We start from the raw sequence: 18,728 nt of genomic DNA, 5'->3' as shown, positions 1-18,728 counted from the left end.
TGGAGTAGGTGAATTGGGCGGCAGCAGAACTGGGATTTCCAGAGAACGTGTGTAGAGGCCAGTGTGAGTTCGGGAATAAAGATTGCTGTTTGAATCTACAAAGCTGTGTGGTGGCTCGTGATTCTGTGCCAAGCCAAGACATTGGCAACCACTATCCTTTAGACCCCTGAATAGGGCTGAGAAAACCACTTGTGCTGCAGAAGGTAGGTTCTAGATAGGACTTCTTTATTGCAGAAGCCTGTCTGATGGACATGCTAGAACTTTCTAATTTCAATGTTTAGCTAGCATTCTTTACTAAGAGAACTTAAGAGTCCAGATCCATCTTCACAGAACAATGAATTTGGAAATGACAGGCAATAAATCAATTATAGCAGGATACTATACAGTTGGCCCAACTTAGATCAAAAACATACTTTTCTATAATCACCAAGGACACTGTAGTCAGTTTGGGCTAGGCAGAGAGAAGTAGCTGCTCAAAATATGGGAGAAGAACACTCACTCTTCCCAAAAAGGAGATGAGTTCTAGACTAATAAAGAAAAGTTTCCCCTACATTTCACTCTTTGGCTGCTCAAAGCATGTATGAACACACACACAAAAGGACACATATGTGCATGCACACACACACCTTTGCCTTATATCTATAGTTCCTCTTAATATAAATCAACTATTCCATTTGCCATTTCAAATATATGCAACTGTCCTACTACAGTAATAGTAGAAAACTCAGTCACATCCAGCTACTGAATTATGCCCCAAATTTGGGAGCTTCAAGTGCTGTCAATTCTGATCAGATCCAGATCAGGCTAAATGATAATTAGTAAAATTATCACTAGTGCACAAATATATGAGAAGTAGGGGAAAACAGGACAAAAACTAATAAGAAAAGGGAAAAGGAAAAACAGCGTGCAATGATGGTAAGGATATTCCATATCCTGCTAGGCAAGAACAGTAAAAGAAAGTCTGCACTTCTCCAGCAGACAACTAAGATCTTTGGTTATTCCATTAAAATTCCAAGATTTCCCCTTGTCTCAAAGACACTGCCTTAGATATGTAGTAAGAAGGATGGACATGGTAGATCTGAAGCCTGGGACATCGCCTTTGAGAAAGTTCAACAGTAAGTAACTTTTTCCAGATTGAAGACTTTCTGTCATACCTTAAAAGTTCACTTGGCTGCCAGTAAGAGTCATTTGGGGAAATCCATTAGCTTCTTATCAAAAATCTCACTGATAAATGAGCTTTGAATATGGACCTTGTCCTTCCTGTTTCTACCTCTTTGAAACTAGCCGGGCAACTTTTGATAATCTTTGAGAGATCTTAGTTCAGTGACTTTTGTCACAGATTCTCTGAGGGGAGGAGGAGAAAACATGTTTGGGTTATAAAGCCAGGTCATAGCATCAGACTCCATCCCTAAGTTGTTCACCACTCAAGTGACAAAATGGGAGGAATTATCTTTATGGTGAAGGAACATAACAGAAAATATTTGGGGAGAATCCTGAGAAGCAAGGCATCCCTGACTCTATACTCTTTATTCTCATACTTAATGTAATAACTTTATGTGAGGCAGAAAGTTTAGTTATTCCAACTGGCAGAACAGATATCTGATCCTTATCCTTTTTTGCTTCTATGACTAAAGGACCTAACCAGCACAGTTACAGAGGAGAAAGAGTTTATTTGAGGACTCACAGAGGTCTTAGTCATAGAAGGTCAGTTCCATTCGTTGGGGCTTGAGGTGAGGCTGAACATCATGGCAGTGTGTGGCAGAGGGAAGCAGTTCACATGAGATCAGGAAGCAGAGAGAGGTCTCCACTTTCCAGTTACAAATATATATATCCCAAAGCCATGTCCTAATTTGCACCTCTTCCAGCCACACTTTACCAGTTCAGTTACCACTCAGTTAATACCTATCAGGGGATTAATTTACTGATTGGGTTGACTCTCACAACTCAATCATTTCTCCTCTGAATCTTCTTGCACTGTCTCACATGTGAGCTTTTGGGGGACACTTCACATCCAAACCATAATGTCAGGATAGGATAACTAACCCACTGGCAGCAAGAACTCTTTGGAACAATGCAATATGATTTTTACCCACTATTGTCTGTCTCTTTTGGAAAAGCCATACTGAATCACAGGCCTCTTAGCACTAAGGAAGACAAGAAGCAGTCAACATTTCCCAACAGCCTATTGTTTTTGTTGTTGTTTTGTTTTTGTTTTTGTTTTTGTCATGTTCCCAAAAGCTAGATCTTTACTGAGTATAACAAATAATGTACCAGTGTCTCAAACTGTCTATGGTAAAGGATTCATTTGTTGTTGTTGTTTTTTAGTTACCAACCCATCACCAATGCTTTCATAAATAGAAAATTGCTTTCTTGGACGCCACTGTAATGTCAAATTGTTAAGTTTTAGGAATCTTCTATATTCATAACATTGCTGCTTACTATGGCTTGCAGATTGGCTTTGCTCTGTATATTACATTTTCAGTAGCACTGAAATAACCAGTAATACTTGCTATTTTTCTAGCCTAGATGGATGGCTCCTCACCATTACAAATGCACCTTGGTTAAGCCAATTCTACATGTTAGAACTGGACCTTCCATCTACCCATTTCCAGATGTCAATTTCTATATTAATCTAGAGCCTTAGAACATAATGTATTCTACTTTAGAGTGCATTGTTTCTTACTTAGCATATGAATAATGGGGCACTTTAAAAAAGCAATGAGTCCCATGAACTTTTGTCTTACTTCTTTCATTTGAAGTGAATTTCTTGGTTAGAGAAATAGTGTTGGGATACTGTGATAGCATACAAGTATTCACAAAGTCTATTATTAATTAAACACATTAAAATGGTGTTTGCAGTGAAACTACATTCAATTCCATAATGAGAAACTATGGTAGAGAGGAAAATGGTTGACTTATCCATGACAAAAGGGAATCTAAAGAAATTGGCATGCTTCTAGCCATCTTGTTGCTGGTCTCCTTAAAGGACAGTGCCTTGTAAGGGCTTTGGAATAGGTCACCATTATAAAATGGACTTTTCAGCAGTGGCAATAGTTACTGGAATAGAGCATTCCACTGCTCCTGCCTTTGCCTTGGTAAATAGGTCATATTTTTCTCTACCTTACAACCTTACTTTTCCTACCACTTGGAAGAAAACCCAAACTCTTCTTATGGCCTACAGGGTACTGCCCGGTTTCAAGGTCCTAATGTATCTTCAAATTCTGTTGTCACTCTTCTCTCTCCCATGTTCCAGATGCCTTAGCCATGCTAATTTCCCAGCACAGCAAGCTCTCACATATCCTGTTCACTCTGCCTGGAACATTATATGTGCTTCCCTCCAACTCCCATTCTTTTAGAAATAGGTTGAAAAGCACAATACAAACATTATTTTCTAACCCAGTTTCTTATTTTCTTCATTCTATCTGAGACAAGATACAATTATTTAATATTCCTCAAAAATAAAATTAGATTTCGAAACAAATCCAATCGGTCTACAGAGCTTTAAAGTGCTTTTCACACTCAGTGGAAAGCAAAAGATCAAGAGGTATCCTTGGAGATCCGATAAATAATTAAATACCCCAGTAGCTGCAAACTCCCCTCAGAATTCTGCCTGTGTTTTCTTCAAATGTTCAGTGGCATTTCCATTTGCATTCTTGATTCACAACAATCGGAAGCCAGACACCTATGAATACATCTCATGCACGGTCTTTTAATAATTAAATCGGGGCTACCCTTTGGCTCAGCCGGGATCAAAGGCTGCAGGCCAGCTGGGGGAGCAGAGACCGGCGCCCGCATGGGAGCGGGGTTCCACGCGGCGGCGCTCCCGGGGCCGTTACGAGTCTCGTTCCCGCGGGCAGCTCCTCTCCGCCACCCCCGAGGAGCCCCGAGATCGCACTCGGGTCCCGGTGCGACCGTTCAAACCGGCGAGTGTGCGCGCGGGGCTCCCCGGGTCGCTGCAGGGCTTCCTGGACGCAGAACCGCAGGAGGGTCTCAGTCCCCAGGCGCCCCGCTTAAGTGGGAGCACCTTCCCAAAGTCCGACCGGCCAGATCCGCCGCTTCCGCGCAGCGCCAGTCGCCGCCGGCAGCCGCGCTCTCCCTCCTCCCACTCCGGCATCCGGCTACCCGGCGCAAAAGCCTCCGAAGCGCCCCGGCCCGAGGGAGAGCTCGGACCGTAAACCCAAGTTGAGTAAGGACTATCGAAGGAACAGGCGACAGAAGTGGCATAAGCTCCCTCGTTATCCGTCCATTTTTCTCTCTCCATCATCCCCTGCCGCTCTCTTTTAGGACTAGGATTCGAATTTCTTAGTAAGAGCTTTACCGCGACGTCGTAAATTAACGCGTTTGACTAAAATAGTGACAGAATCGTTTAGTGGTTAAAGACTACTTTAATCGTGATACGAAAGACATTTTGTATAAATTGAACGGACAAGAAAGTTCTGAGGTTTGACAAAAATTTAAAGTCCATTTATGTATAAAGTACCCAGAAATTACACGTTTATAAATCAACTAAAAATATACGAGGGATGCGGATTGTTTACAATCTTTTCAAGCGATTCTCAAGTTAAAAAAAAAAAAAAAAAGTCCGGCCAAAGACCACTCATAGCCCCATGTCACGCCAGCCTCGCTAAACCTGAGGTCAGGAGAGGCCGGACTCTGGTACCAGGAAAGAGGAAAAGGGAAAGGGGACAGGGGCGGGGAAAAGTGACGGGAGCAGAGAGAGCCGGAAATGAGTGGCTAGCGAGGAGCTCCAGAGCGCCCTGTCCGGTGGCGCTCTAGCCCCTGCGCGCCGTCTCTATGCTCCTCCGCGTCTGGTCTATTTATTGTCGCGGGGAAGCAGGGGCCGCCCTGTACCCGGAACAACAAAGCACGAAAGACGGAGCCCGAGCCTCGGGGGCTCCTAGCAACGGGCCGGGGCGGGAGTTCCATGGAGACTGGGGAGCGCGCCCGCCTCATCTTCATTCTTGTGCTCCAGCTTCTCCTTCGCATCCGACGCAACCGGCAGCAGCGCTGCCGCCGCGTCCTCTGCGGCCGCCCCGTCTTCCCACGGTAACCCCGTCGGCGATCCTGGGCGGGGGGAGGCGGGCCACTGGGCGGCCCCAGCGCCGGCCGCGGGGCGTCTGGTCGCCGGGCGGGCGTGTGCCGAGCCAGGGCCGCGCTGCGGGTGGAGTGTGCGGGGGCGGGGACTGGAGGAGAGGAGCGAGATGTGGGAAACTGGCCCGTGGCCGAGGGAGGGACCAGTCTTAGGAGGACCGGGAATGATTTGGGGGCATCTCATTAGGGATAACGGGGTGGGGGTGGGGCGTCCCTGCCTAGGATCTTTATCGAGTCGGGTGTGGGGTAAGCCACCGCTGGGAAAGACCGGGAAGGGAGTTCCTCGTCTGTCTCTGTGGAACCCTCAACCTGGGAATAGAGGAACCCTGCAAAGATGCTTGGGGTCCGTTGCTTCCCAGAAAACTTCAAGTGGCCTCTGCAGCAGCGGGAAGGCGCCCAGATAGCGGCTTCATGGGCGCCTGGTGCTGCCAGTGTTAACAGCCCCAGTTTATTATCATTGTTATTACTGAACCAAAATTAGGCTTGATGAATAAGGATCTGGGACCGAATTGTGGGTAGGATAGGGTAAGAATGAGAGTAGGGATAATAGCTTAGTAATAGCCAATAAGAGCCTTAAAAATAAATCGAATAGGGAATGACGGTTTTTTAAAAAGCTCTCCTGCGGAGATGTGCATTTGCAGGATCTCTCAGTGTGCTTATTGCAATAAGACGCAAACTGCAGCCAGTCCACATCTGTGAACTCCAACTGCATCTGTCACCTGCAGATCCAAAGCGACACTGGCAGTAATTAGTGTGAGCTTCTGTGTTTAGGGTTAAGAACATTTTCTGTCTCTTTCAAAGTCTCAGAAAATGGCAGTTCATTCAAATTGAAAAGTGACTTTTAACACTATCTGGTTGAAAGAATTATTCAGAGTTTGAAATACCCAGTTATTCATTAGTTTATGCTCTTTTTAGCTTTACAAACTACTTAACGGTTCTATACTTTCCTAAACCATTCTAGGTCAGTAAATGAGACTTTTATGTGGCATACTGGAAAGGTCGCATATACATACTGCAATAATAACATTTTTGTGGTCAGTGGGAACAAAGCTCTTTATGTAAAACTGAAGATTAATGATGAAAATGAAATTGTTACAGAAGCAATTATGTCCAACACAGCTTATGTTTTGTCCTCCATTTCTTTTGCTTAAGACTGACTTCTCTTAAGCAAAAAAGTGTCATCTTGATCCCCAGTCCCACTTCTTTTCATGCTGTGTATTCACTTTGCGTGTTATGTAATGTATTGTAATTGTAATGACCTGCTACTATGGGCTCTCCTAAATGATGGATAGCCAGAATAGGAGTTTTGAGTCCTGTATTTTATTTTTTAAGTATTTATATTTAATCTGGAATTGAGGTTCAGTGTCTCCAGTTGAAGTAATTTAATGTATGTGTGAAGAAGTGGGTGGTTTCCTTTAACAGGAATGGGAAATGTGAACATTGGGAAATGAATTGCATTTTAAGACTCTAAGAAGAAAAAGTCAATATTGTGATCTTTGGATTAATGAATCAAATGCTATTGTTTAATCTTTTAATATGGCTGTTCTATGAATGATATTCTGAGATGACCTCACTTGAGTTTGTGGATATTGACTCCCAAGATTTATTTCATAGTATATATGAGACTTAATGAACTCCTTTGACCTCAGGGCTACCATCTGACTCACTTCCCCTGGACTTTGTTTGCTGCGTCTTCTGTCCATTTTGAGTGTGAGAGGGGATCAACACCTAGCTTCCACCTTTATTTTATTTTATTTATTTATTTATTTATTTATTTTTAAAGAGAGAGTGAGGGGGGAGGGAGAGAGAGAGAGAGAGAAAGAGAGAGAGAGAGAGAGAGAGAGAGAGAGAGAATGAGAATTTTATTATTTATTTTTTAGTTATCGGCGGACACAACATCTTTGTTTCGTATGTGGTGCTGAGGATCGAACCTGGGCCGCACGCATGCCAGGCGACCACGCTACCGCTTGAGCCACATCCTCAGCCCCTTCCACCTTATTAATAATGCAATTTTTGCTTTTTTTGCATTCTGCCCAAACATTCCTATCGTTTGGTATTGTCCTAGTTTCTCACCTTACTTAATTGTGTTCCAAGCAAAAATGATTTTTTATACCATTTGTATTTTTTCTGGTGTTTTTGTTTTGTTTTGTTTTAATGGAATTTTCAGTATATACCCTTAGCCTGTATATACTTTCATTAATGCTACTTCATCTGTTGTATTTTCCTTCTGAATTTTTCTCCTTTAGTGGAGAATTGGAATGGTCATATCAGATGACCTGTGTTCATTTTGAATAACTATTGACTGTAAATACAACAGGTAAGAAAATTATCCAAGAATCAAAAGATCATATTGAAATAAGGCATGGGAAAATGTTTGAAGTTTTCAAAATAAAAGGCCTTTAGAAGTCCAAGTGGTAATACTGGAGTTGTAAGTATAATCACTCTTTTAAAAGTAAAAGGGTAATGTAGAGTCTGCTATATATTTTAATTCTTATCCTAAAAAATTAATACAACTCTTTTTGATCATTTTGCATAAATGAAATAAAGTTACATTTTTCCAAATTTGAGGGAACTGCGTAAGTGAATTTTTGCACATTTTTCTTCACATGGAAAATTGTTACCCCGAAATCTTTGAGAATGTATCTATGTATAGAATATACAGAATTTGCTATAAAGTAAAATAAATAGCAAAACATAGCTGAATATTTTGGGAGCATGTCATTTCTTATCTTCGGTGTGAAATGTTATTTTAATCCGCAAATACTGTACAGTCTAGCTGAGTAGGTGAATTCTGTTTTTAAGTAAAGGAGGCCAGTAATAACCTGATGATTGATTTCCTTCTGTTGCATCATAGACCATGTGATGAAATTATTGCTATGAAAAATAAAGTTTAAATTGATTTTAGAAGAAATTTACAGTAAAATGTTTTCATAGGGTCACTACCAAAACTTTGTAGTGCCTTGAATATTTAGCTGTACTGTGACATTTGGACTAATATAAAGATTTTCTGAAATTTATACTCATTTTATTGCACCTTTTATATGCTTGCTGCCTCTTCAGTTGTGTAAAGCTGGATGAAAGATATGTTTCCCTTCAGGTACTTTTTGTGCACTTATCCCAGAGAAATGACAATAGCTTCCACCTTTATTAATAATACAATTATTATACACTATAGACACAAATTTGAATTTTTTAATACTTTGTTACACACTGCCTAGTACTGTAATTACTAGTGTATGGATGTCATCTTGCCTGCTAAAACACAAGTTTCTTGAGGGTCAGGTCTATGAGTCACCATCACAGTGTATTGTTTGTATCCTTGTGTATTTTGATGATAGATATGTTTATTTTTATTTTGCTTCAGGCACTCATCCAGTGGATGAAGAGAACCTTTTTGGAATCTAGTTCTTGATGCCTAAAACTTCAATTTTTTCGTGGCTCTAGGGATGCAAGTTACAAGCAGCCAAAATTTCTAAAACATGACTAGGGCTTTGTTTTAACTAGTTGAAACAATAAAAACAATGGTTGGCTGCCATAACTTGAGCAGATACAGGATTTGCTGTCATCGTATGACTACCACTTTGAGATATTTCAAAAGGGTGAAAGTCTATATACATATCTAAGATCTTTTTGAGGCCAGATAGACAAGTTTGGTTTTTGTATTATGACACAGGCTTTTCTTTAGGAGAGAAATGGAGTTGTGGGTGTTTGTATAGTTGTGAAAAAACAAGATTCCAGTATTATGTTATTAGTGGAAAGGAATCAGGTCACAACAAAAGTTTTGTTTATCTGGTCTTATTTGTTGTTACTAAAGGGCAATTTGGTTTACATGGCTGGTTTTATGCTAGATATTATGCTAGGGATCCTATTAAATGTTAAAAATCACTGAGGTGATTTCTGACACAGTTCAGATATACTTTCATGTGAGAGTCGATAACTAAACTTTAAAATTTCATCAAAAAAGGGAGCACAAAGTGTGGTTTTAGGTTACTTTTACCATGAAGCATTATCCATTAAGAAAGAATACTGAAATTTGCTCCACCAGATTAATTCATCCATGAGTTTTAGATTCATCCTCACACAAAATTACACAACATAGGAAAAACATAGACAAGTTCTTTGCCAGAATATAACATAAGTGACTCTATTTCAATTCCCAATAGAGTCTTTATTTAAAAAAAAAAAAAAAAGTAGAAAGAAAGAAAAAATACTAAAAATCAGATGAAGTTAAGGACAGAGTTTTCTCAGGATATGTGTGGGTGATGTTAGTTTTGAATTATGACTAAGACAATAAGTATCTATCTGTAGATATTGGCCCTTGGTATGATTTGGTGTAACTCCCTAGCTCTGGGTACTTAGAATATCTTAAAGTAAACCATTTGTTTCCATTACTTAAATAGTTCCAAAAAATAGGGTGTTACTCTTCCTCCTGATAAATGGGATTAGAGTTGGTATAACTTTTGAGACTATGGACTATGGCTACAAGTTGCCAGTGTTCTGCATCATGGCTCTTCAATAATGGTAAGGTCTTAGGGAGTGTTTTTCATTGCCCTGAGCCCCAGTTTCCCCATCCGCACTGTGGAATTAATATTAATATTACCTCACAGGGTTGCTGTGAGAATTAAATATGAAGCACTTAGAACTTCAGTTTGATTTGAAAAAAAATATTAGCAGATACCATAGCAGGTGCTGTCAGCAGTGGTACTAGGTAGTGTGTTAAAGGTGAACCATTAGATCACTTGAAAGCTTTGTTTCTTTTGTTCATAGGCTTTTTACTGAAGCATTGAAGTTCTGTTCTTTTTGATCTTGAACCATTGGACTCATCTCTGCTGTTAGATTTTGGAAAGGGAGAGTACTTTTTAAAAATTTTGAATAGTCACAAAGGCATCGGGTTATCACTTGTGGCAGATGGGCTAAGTAAAGAGAGACATCTATGTTTCTTGGATAAGGAAGGCCAACAAAAGCCAGATGCACCAAGTTGCAGCTATTGAAATGCTATTTCCCTGTGGACTTGACTATTTAGCAGTATGGTACTTCTGAATAAAAGGAATAGACTCCACTGGTTTCATTTAGCAGAATTAGTCTTTAGAAGACACTATTTTTTACTTGTACAACCATAATTGATGGTAATCTTGAAGCTTGTTAGTGCCAGGCCATTTAACTTTGAGTTTTCTGTGTGACTGTAAATGTTCTAAATGGTAGCCTTCTTGTAATTTTAGAAGTTGCTGAAATTGCTGCTTTGCCCCAGTAGTTCAAGTGGTTAAGAATGACTTTGTAGGATTATAGATTTATTTATTTATGGTAAAGCTAAAACCAAATATTGAGGCTACCTAAGCAGAGAAATAATTTGATAATTCCAGCTTTGTTTGCTATTGAGATAAACTCTTTCCTGTTTTGTCTAATCTCCAGGTCTTGTTTATTAGTTGAAATACATTTTTATACAATGTACATTATAAAGTGTATATGAAATATACTATTAAATGTATTGCTCTTTAAATGTGAAGAGTTAATGTTTTGTAATTCCTTTTTCCATGTTGTGCTAGTTTTATTCATTTTAGGTTTATTTATTTTTTTATAAAATTCTACACACTAAGGAGATTAGCAAATTTATTTTCTCTTCAGAGGTGTGGCTTTTGTTCTTCTGTTCAAAGAAAGTGAATTCTAATTGAGACCATTGATTTAGTTGAGCAACTAGATTGGCAAGAATTAGCTTAGTATTGATATAATATTGTTATCATTATTTATTATAGATCTGAAAATACTAAGAAAAGAGAAGAAATGATCACAACTACTTTGCCAAAAAAATTATAGATGTAGAGATAGAACTTCTTTAATTTTAGATACCCTGAGGACTGTGTTGGGAAACTTTTAATACAGCAAGTCTCCAGGATGTCAGTACTATTGTCTATAATAAAACTTCCCTGTTTTGAGCAAAGGTCTAACACATTGTTAATGTTTCCCTACTGTCCTTTCCACCACACTCTTTTTCAGGGACAGATGTTGCTTGCTGTTCTTCAAATATCAAGACAGTAAAGCCAATATGTAACCCCAAAGTGCAAATAAGATGAGTATTTGATTTATGGCAATAGTCAACATTTATAGAGCAAATTATTATTTGAACCTTAGCTGAGACTCCTGGTGAACCTGCTGCTTTTATAGAACAAAACAACTCCATCCTTTTTGTCAGTTACTTATGTTTTGCCATAGAGCCTTTTTCTCTCACCTGCTTATGGCTCCAGTGCATTTCTTGGGCATCCCATTACTTGTGTGTGCAGCCTACTGAAGTTATGCTCCCTTAATTGACCACAGTTGGGTACCTTTGGTGGTCACAGGAGGCACAACCATGTTAAAGGCAGTCACCAATTCATGAGACCTTCTTCAGATTTTGTGTGCTAATCTCAAAAGCAGTCTGTTCTGTATTCTTGGGGGATATGAAGTAAGGGATATGACATGGCTCAGTAGATTAAATATATTTATGAATAATTTATCATCTTCTCAGCAGCATATTGCTAACATAAATCTTTAGGTCAGTGTAGCAAAGAAAACCTTTGGCTGACCAGTAATCTTGAAACTTTCACTTCAATATGCAGTGCAAAACTACTTGGATAATTATAGTTATGCTTAATGACATTTTGGTCAATGAAGGGCTGCATGTATTACTCTTGTCTTTTGAAATTATAATGGAATTGAAAAATTGCTGTTACCACATTTTTACTGTTTCCTTTCTATGTTTATATATGTTTAGATACACAAATATTTACCATTCATTGTGTTATTGTTACCTACAGTATTCAGACAGTAAAGTGCTATGTGAATTTTATAGTCTAGGAGCAACAGGCTATATATACAATATAGCCTGGGTGTGTAGCAGAAGCTATTTTATCTATGTTTGTGAAAGTATATTGTGATGTTTGCACAGGTACAGAATCACCTATTGACACATTTCTCAGGATATATCCTATCTGACAAGTAATACATGAGTGCATTTAATCCGTGTGTGCATTAAGAATGTGTACCTCTTGATTTACCCTTTTTAGATTTTTGGTTTGGGCCTGTTAAACTTGGAAGTGTTTCAGATGTCAGAATCTATATCTTTGTCTTGTGTTGTATCCTCACTCTTACTTTTAAATAGAAGAGTAATGACTTTATCATCAATTCCTGTAACTGATATCCTGAAAGTGACTGACAGGACAGTCATTGTATGATGGCTTCAGCTTTCATGAAATAACTGTAAGATATGGATGAGTTAGACCCTGGGGGGTGAAATAGAGGAGAGGTTAACATTTAGGGGGAAGGAAATGGAATGTAAATAGTGCTGAAAGTCCATGTGTATATTTTAATTAAAATAATATTTTCTTGTATCATAAATGTATTTCTGTATTTGCAAATATTCCTGAATACAGCTGCCCTTTAGAATTTGGAAGTCCTAACTCAAACAAGTAATAACTTGGCTTGGTCAGGTAGCTTTATATCTAGTAAAGCTCAAACCAAATATTGAGGTTACCTAATCAGGGAAATAATTTGATAATTCCAGCTACCTAAGACAAATTGAAAATTTGAGTGCTTTGGGACTGCAAATTCCACTTTCATGTATAGTGTGAAACTACTTGGATAATCATTTAATTCATGTATATATTAATGATGCAAATGCATGCCTCTTGATTTATTCTTTTTTACAAGGTAAATCTTCCCAGTCCCCTGCAGTACTGAGGATTAAACTCAGGCCCTTGAGCATTCTACACAACTACTTTATCACTGAGCTGCATCCCCAGCCCTTTATATTTTCAAGATTTGAGTTTCACTAAGTTGCTCAGTCTGACCTCAAACTTCAGATCCTCTTGTCTCCGCCTCTGGAGTAGCTGGGATTATAGGCAATGTGCCACTATATCAGGTATACAAGTATAAATCCTAATCTTTAAAATTCTTATTGTTGTCATGATAAATGTCTGCATTTTCTACTTATCCCTCAGCCCCACAATTCTTTCCTTAATTTGTCCTTAAAATATTTATTTAATTTAGCAATATTTTATTGCATTTAGAACCAAGTGCTAGTTACTGAGTCAAGATCTGGTTAAAGACACATATTTAAATTAAGCAGTTCTCGGATGCATGTTGTGGCACAGATCTGTAATCAAGGTAACACAGGAGGCTGAGACAGGAGGACTGCAAGATTAAGACCAGTCTGGGCAATTTAGCAAGACCCTGTTTCAAAATAAAAGAAAGAAAGAAAAAGGATGTAGCACAGTGTTAGAGTACCCTGGGCTCCATCCACAGTACCATAAATAAATAATAAATAAATAAACAAAGCAGTTATCTTCAGGAAGCTGGGTCCCTGTGATCTAGTAGGCTGTTGTAATACAGATAGGACTTCTCATTTTTGAGTCCTCTTCAAGTGTTCATTGGCTCCCTCTTATCCATCAAGATCTCATTTTAAAAATCATTTCTTATCTCTAAGATGTTTGAAATGCCTTCCCCAGATCATTCCTCCTAGAGTTTCTTTTATCATATTGTTTCCTCGATCATATTCTCTGGTTAAAAAATTGCTGGACTAAAAAAAAAAAAAAATTGCTGGACTATTTTTTGCTTGTTTTCTTCCACTGGAATATAACTGCTACGAGGGTTTCTTGCTTGATGATTTTGTTCTGAGCTATATTCCCAGTGTATACCCACAGGCTGTGGCTCACATCAGTTACATACTAAGTGCAATTAAAAGTAAGAGTTTGTTATTTGAAGGAGTGGGGAAAGGGCATTCTAGGCAGGTATAAAATCTTGAAAGTCAGCCATTGTAAGCTGGAATAGTAAAAAGTTGAGAATGTTAAGGTGTATTGGAAGTGAAAGATTAGATTATAAAAAGAAAATTGGAAATGGGATGCACACTGCACTTGAAGCTAAGCAGATTAGATTCTGTTATATTCTTCTAAGAGAGCCAAGAGATATTTCTTTAAGTAGGAGTATGGTACAAATAGGAAGATAATTCTGGTGGCTGTTTGGTAGATGATTTTGGAGACTGTCTGCAGTGAAGAGTTCCATTATAGGGTTGTAGCCATAATGATATGTAAGAAAGCCTAAAATAAACCTTGATTTGAATGCAGAAAAGAAGCTAGAATCAAAGTGAACTGGGCATAAGGAAAAATTGAAAGATGAAAGATTCTGAGTACCAGGTGAAGGATTCTGAAATTTCTGATTCAGGCATGTGAATATTGGATAGTGGCTCCATTCACTAAAATTAAAGAGAGAGCAAGTATTTTTAAGGAGATCAATGAGCTTTGTTTTGGATGTATTGTTTTAATTTAATAGATAGGCCTAATAAATATTTGGGAATGTGGAATCAAATCTCTGATAGATCAGGATTAACCTAGGCAGCTGTAAGCTTATGGGTAGCAATTGAAGCCTGGAAAGCTTCAAGAGGACAGGGATGTAAGGCAGTGGTTTGTAACATGCAGGTATCTTAGGTGTCTGAGAATGTGGGGAAAACAGTGGCCCCCACAGGCACACAAGCAGACTCATCTGTATACAATTTCAAAGGGGTTCCTCACCTCAGGAACTGTTGTTTCAAGCTTTTCAGGAACTGTCCTAGACTTCAATTAAGAAGTTCTGGTGTAAGGAGCCCACAGAAAAGTATTTGAGATGGGTAGAGAACCTAAGGGAGGTGTCTCAGAAGCTAGGGATGGGGAGGGGGAGAGGGAGGGAGAATTTTGAGAATAAGAGGTTCCCGGTGCTTTAGGCTCTAGAGAGGTCTGGTAGGAGGGAGTTTCAGGTGTGCCATTGGAGTCAGCTGTTAGAGTCTGTAAACAAGTCAGGATGGCGCCTGGCATTTTGCAACAAGCCATTCATTTTCACATACTGTGTAGAGGCAGAAGGAGATTGTTAGTTTCCAGTATAAATCAGAGTTCAGGAAACAAGACCTAGTAAAGGGAGGGTGGAAATCTTGATGTTGTCTATGATATAATGTAAGAATATAGCCCCATTTTAAGGGACTTACTCTTGATATTAGTATGTTAACTTTAATTTGCATTGTCCATGCAGTTTCTTAAAGCATAAGACACTTAGAATTGAGGAAATCACATATAGTAGTTTATTTCATAAACTGATATAAGACCCAATGAAAGACTTCAGCATTATTAATGTACATTTTATCAAAATTCCATTAATTCACAATGGTACATACAGTATTAAAATTTTATATAGCTAAAGGTTTTTTAACAATGAATGATAGGCACCCTAAGCAAGTATGTAGGTTCCAATTTTTCATTTACTGAGCTTCATTCATTCATAATATAATAGTTGACAAAAACCACACATCAGAGTGTCTGTTTTTGAAAAAATTTGTTTGGTGAATTACTAACAATGCAGAATGAAATTTTTATTTATTATTGGTTCATCATACCCACATCTTACTCACATAGTAAGACTGTTATAATATTCAATAAATTGTAGCTAAAATCATGAAATTCCACATACTATATTGTACAGATTATATAAATGCTCTTATTATTTCTTTTTCACAAATATTTATCAGGCACTTACTATATGCTAATATCAAGAGCAGAAGCACCACAGGAAAGATGAAAACAAAGAATTGGGAGATTCCACCATTATAGATGTAATTTTCTCAACATCTTTTCAATGTACCTAACCCACTATTGATACCAAAATTAATGAGCAAACATTTTTCATGCTGAATGTGCATGATGCTATTATATAAAATGAAAACAAGCAAATGTGTCAGAGATGCATTTCACAACATTAGTTGAAAATACAATTGATTGATCAGTAGCTCACTGTGTTCTACCCCAGCAAATACCTTCTCAGCGTGCAAGATAAATGGGTAAAAATTTTTAAAAATGAAGTAAAATTTATGTTAAAGAATAACAACTATTTTTTCATAAGAAAAATGTTAATGTCTTTTTGAAACAACATGTCAATAAACTGTAACCTATCACATAAAGGAAAAAAAAATTAAGGGGCTTACTGAAAAGAAAATTCCATTATTTTGATTACCTTTTTTGAGAACCCAGTAGGTTCTCAACTAGCTCCCCTTTAGAAGCATCTTAAAATGGGTTTAAATATTAGAGCCCTATCAAATTTAGTTAATATCTTGGAGGTAGGGGAAGGGGAGCTTCTTCATAGTCTTTGTTTGTTTCTTTTCTTCCCCCCCCTTACCCACTGTTCTTGTTATGGTTTGAATATGGTCCCCATTCTTCACTCAATCAAGAGTGTGATCCAAAAGTTTTATGTTAATGATGGTTTGAGGGTGGAAAATTTCTTTTCTCTCTGTGTTATTTAGGGTGTGATACCTTTGGAAAGTGATTAGGTTTAGATAAAGTAGGATGAAATCCCCATGACTGAATCCTGGTGGTCTTATGAGAAACAGAACAGAGACCAGACACACATAAACAGGTGTGCCCCCTGTCTCCTGATGTGATGATTCTCTGTTGCCTCTGCACTCTGCCAGTAAGTAAGTAAGCCTTCACCAGAACTGATGTCAATACCATGCCATGCCCTTGAGCCTCTAAAAGTGTGAGCTAAGTAAACCTTTTCTTTATAAAGTTAGTCTGCCATGGGTAATTTGTTTACAGTAAGGGCAATTTAGTTAATATAGCTCACACTGAAAAACTTCCTTATCACTCTTGCAGTTACCTTCTGTGTAAGAACTCTTCCTTTTGCTTGAATATTATCACCAAATTTCTTACCTTAATGTTGTGCTACTTGAAGTTAATTTAAAGACTTTGTCCAGACTTTAAATTTTTAAAAAATTGACTTTCTTCTGATCTCTAGCCACATTCTTTGTATTTGTCTTTTTTAAAGTAACTTTCAACTCTCAAACAAGAAATTCTTAATGGTGCTTACATGAGGAAAGAATATTCTGTAATCTGTTTGCTTTATGTATGTTTTTTTTCCTCTTTGCTCTTTTTAAAAAGGAAAGTTTGATACTATAAAAGTTTTATACTATTTTTCCAATTAATTAATTTCATAATCCCTTTCTTAAATTAACATCCATGTATGAGACCTTGAAATGAGTTGTCTACACTAAAGCAAATTTTTATATAAAAGGTAACCCTATAAAAGCAGTTGAAAGAAAACTGTTCAAATAGGATATTTCACTTATGTTTTCATCTTGCTGTGCTTTCTCTTAAATTCTTTTTTTTTTTAAAGAGAGAGTGTGAGGAGAGAGAGAATTTTTTTAATATTTATTTATTTTTTTAGTTTTTGGCAGACACAACATCTTTGTTTGTATGTGGTGCTGAGGATCGAACCCGGGCCGCACGCATGCCAGGCGAGCGCCCTACTGCTTGAGCCACATCTCCAGCCCCTCTCTTAAATTCTTGATGAGCTGTCAATGGCTCAAGTTTGAACCTGCATTCAAACCCTTAATAAAAATCAGAGTACAGAGAAGTTTGATCTTAATGGACACCAGCCCTAACACTGACCAGAAGCTAGAAGAGTGTTTGTTCTGCTATTAGCTGCCCAGTGAATTAACAATTATACTTGTAAATAAAAATAATTTTTAAAATTATATTAGTTTAATGACTAAATTAACCTCATAAATTGTAGTCTTCTATTATTGGTAGCTTAGGACAAATATCAAACTTCTCTGTAAAGAAAGAAAATTTCCCAGTTTTTAAGTGGCCATCTATAATAAGTAAAACTAGGGACATGTGTGAAACTTACTTAAAAACTGATACCTTGCAATTTAATTGAGGTGAACATCTTAAAATCTAATTTTCAAATTTAATACCCACATCTGTTGTATTCTAATTTTCCTGCTTATGCAGGTACCTAAGTAAAATTTAGCAAAATATTCATAATATGCATAGTTGGTCAGTCTTTCTTTTTCTATTTCCCTCACCATCTTCCTCGTATATTGCCTCCCCAAAGAAAAACCTCACAATCAACTACTATTTGTTTTGATTTGGAATGGTTTTGTTATTGAATATTTTTAAATTCATGGTTAAATTTAGGCATTTTTTCAATACTAATTTCACTTACCAGATTCGTCAAAATTGTATTCTTTTATCTTACCCATTGCCTTTAAATTTGAAGAAATGTGTTCCAAAACTTGAGAACTGCAATGAGTAACTAGAAATTGTTGCCATTTTTGAACATTTCTCTGTCCATGGAAAATGAAGAAAGGATAATAATAGTAACAGTGAGAATAGCTAAATTTAAATGCTTACCATGTGCAAGTTTTGTGCTGTGCACTTAATATGAAATTTTACTTAACTTTCTTTTTTTCTGTTTGCTGTTCTTTTTTAAATTTTTAAATAATTTTTTATTTATATGAGACAGTGGAATGTATTACAATTCATATTACACATATAGAGCACAATTTTTCATATCTCTGGTTGTATACAAAGTATATTCACACCAATTCGTGTCTTCATACATGTACTTTGGATAATGATGTCCATCACATTCCACCATCATTTCTAACCCCATGCCCCCTCCCACCCTCTGCCCTATCTAGAGTTTGTCTGTTCCTTCCATGTTCCCCTCCCTACCTGACTATTAATCAGCCTCCTTATATCAGAGAAAACTTTCGGCATTTGATTTTTGGGGATTGGCTAACTTCACTTAGCATTATCTTCTCTAACTCCAGAGATATTGTATATCTCTCCTTAGATGTCTCACTAGTT

At 37.7% G+C, this 18,728-nt stretch overlaps 1 protein-coding gene across 1 annotated transcript in view; it reads left to right on the top strand.

Moving 5' to 3' along the window:
• The first annotated feature begins 4,900 nt into the window (after positions 1-4,900).
• Positions 4,901-18,728, top strand: part of LOC308649630 (uncharacterized protein) — a 25,365-nt gene continuing 11,537 nt past the window's right edge. The window contains exon 1 of the mRNA XM_081295333.1: positions 4,901-5,046. Coding sequence (XP_081151459.1) covers positions 4,925-5,046 — 122 coding nt within the window. The 5' untranslated portion in view covers positions 4,901-4,924. The remainder of the gene's footprint in view (positions 5,047-18,728) is intronic.

Source organism: Spermophilus citellus, assembly GCF_964194105.1.
Source record: "Spermophilus citellus genome assembly, chromosome: 5".
Classification (NCBI taxonomy): Eukaryota; Metazoa; Chordata; class Mammalia; order Rodentia; family Sciuridae; genus Spermophilus; species Spermophilus citellus.
The sequence above is the reverse complement of the archived record's forward strand: the minus strand, read 5'-3'. Positions and strand labels throughout refer to the sequence as shown.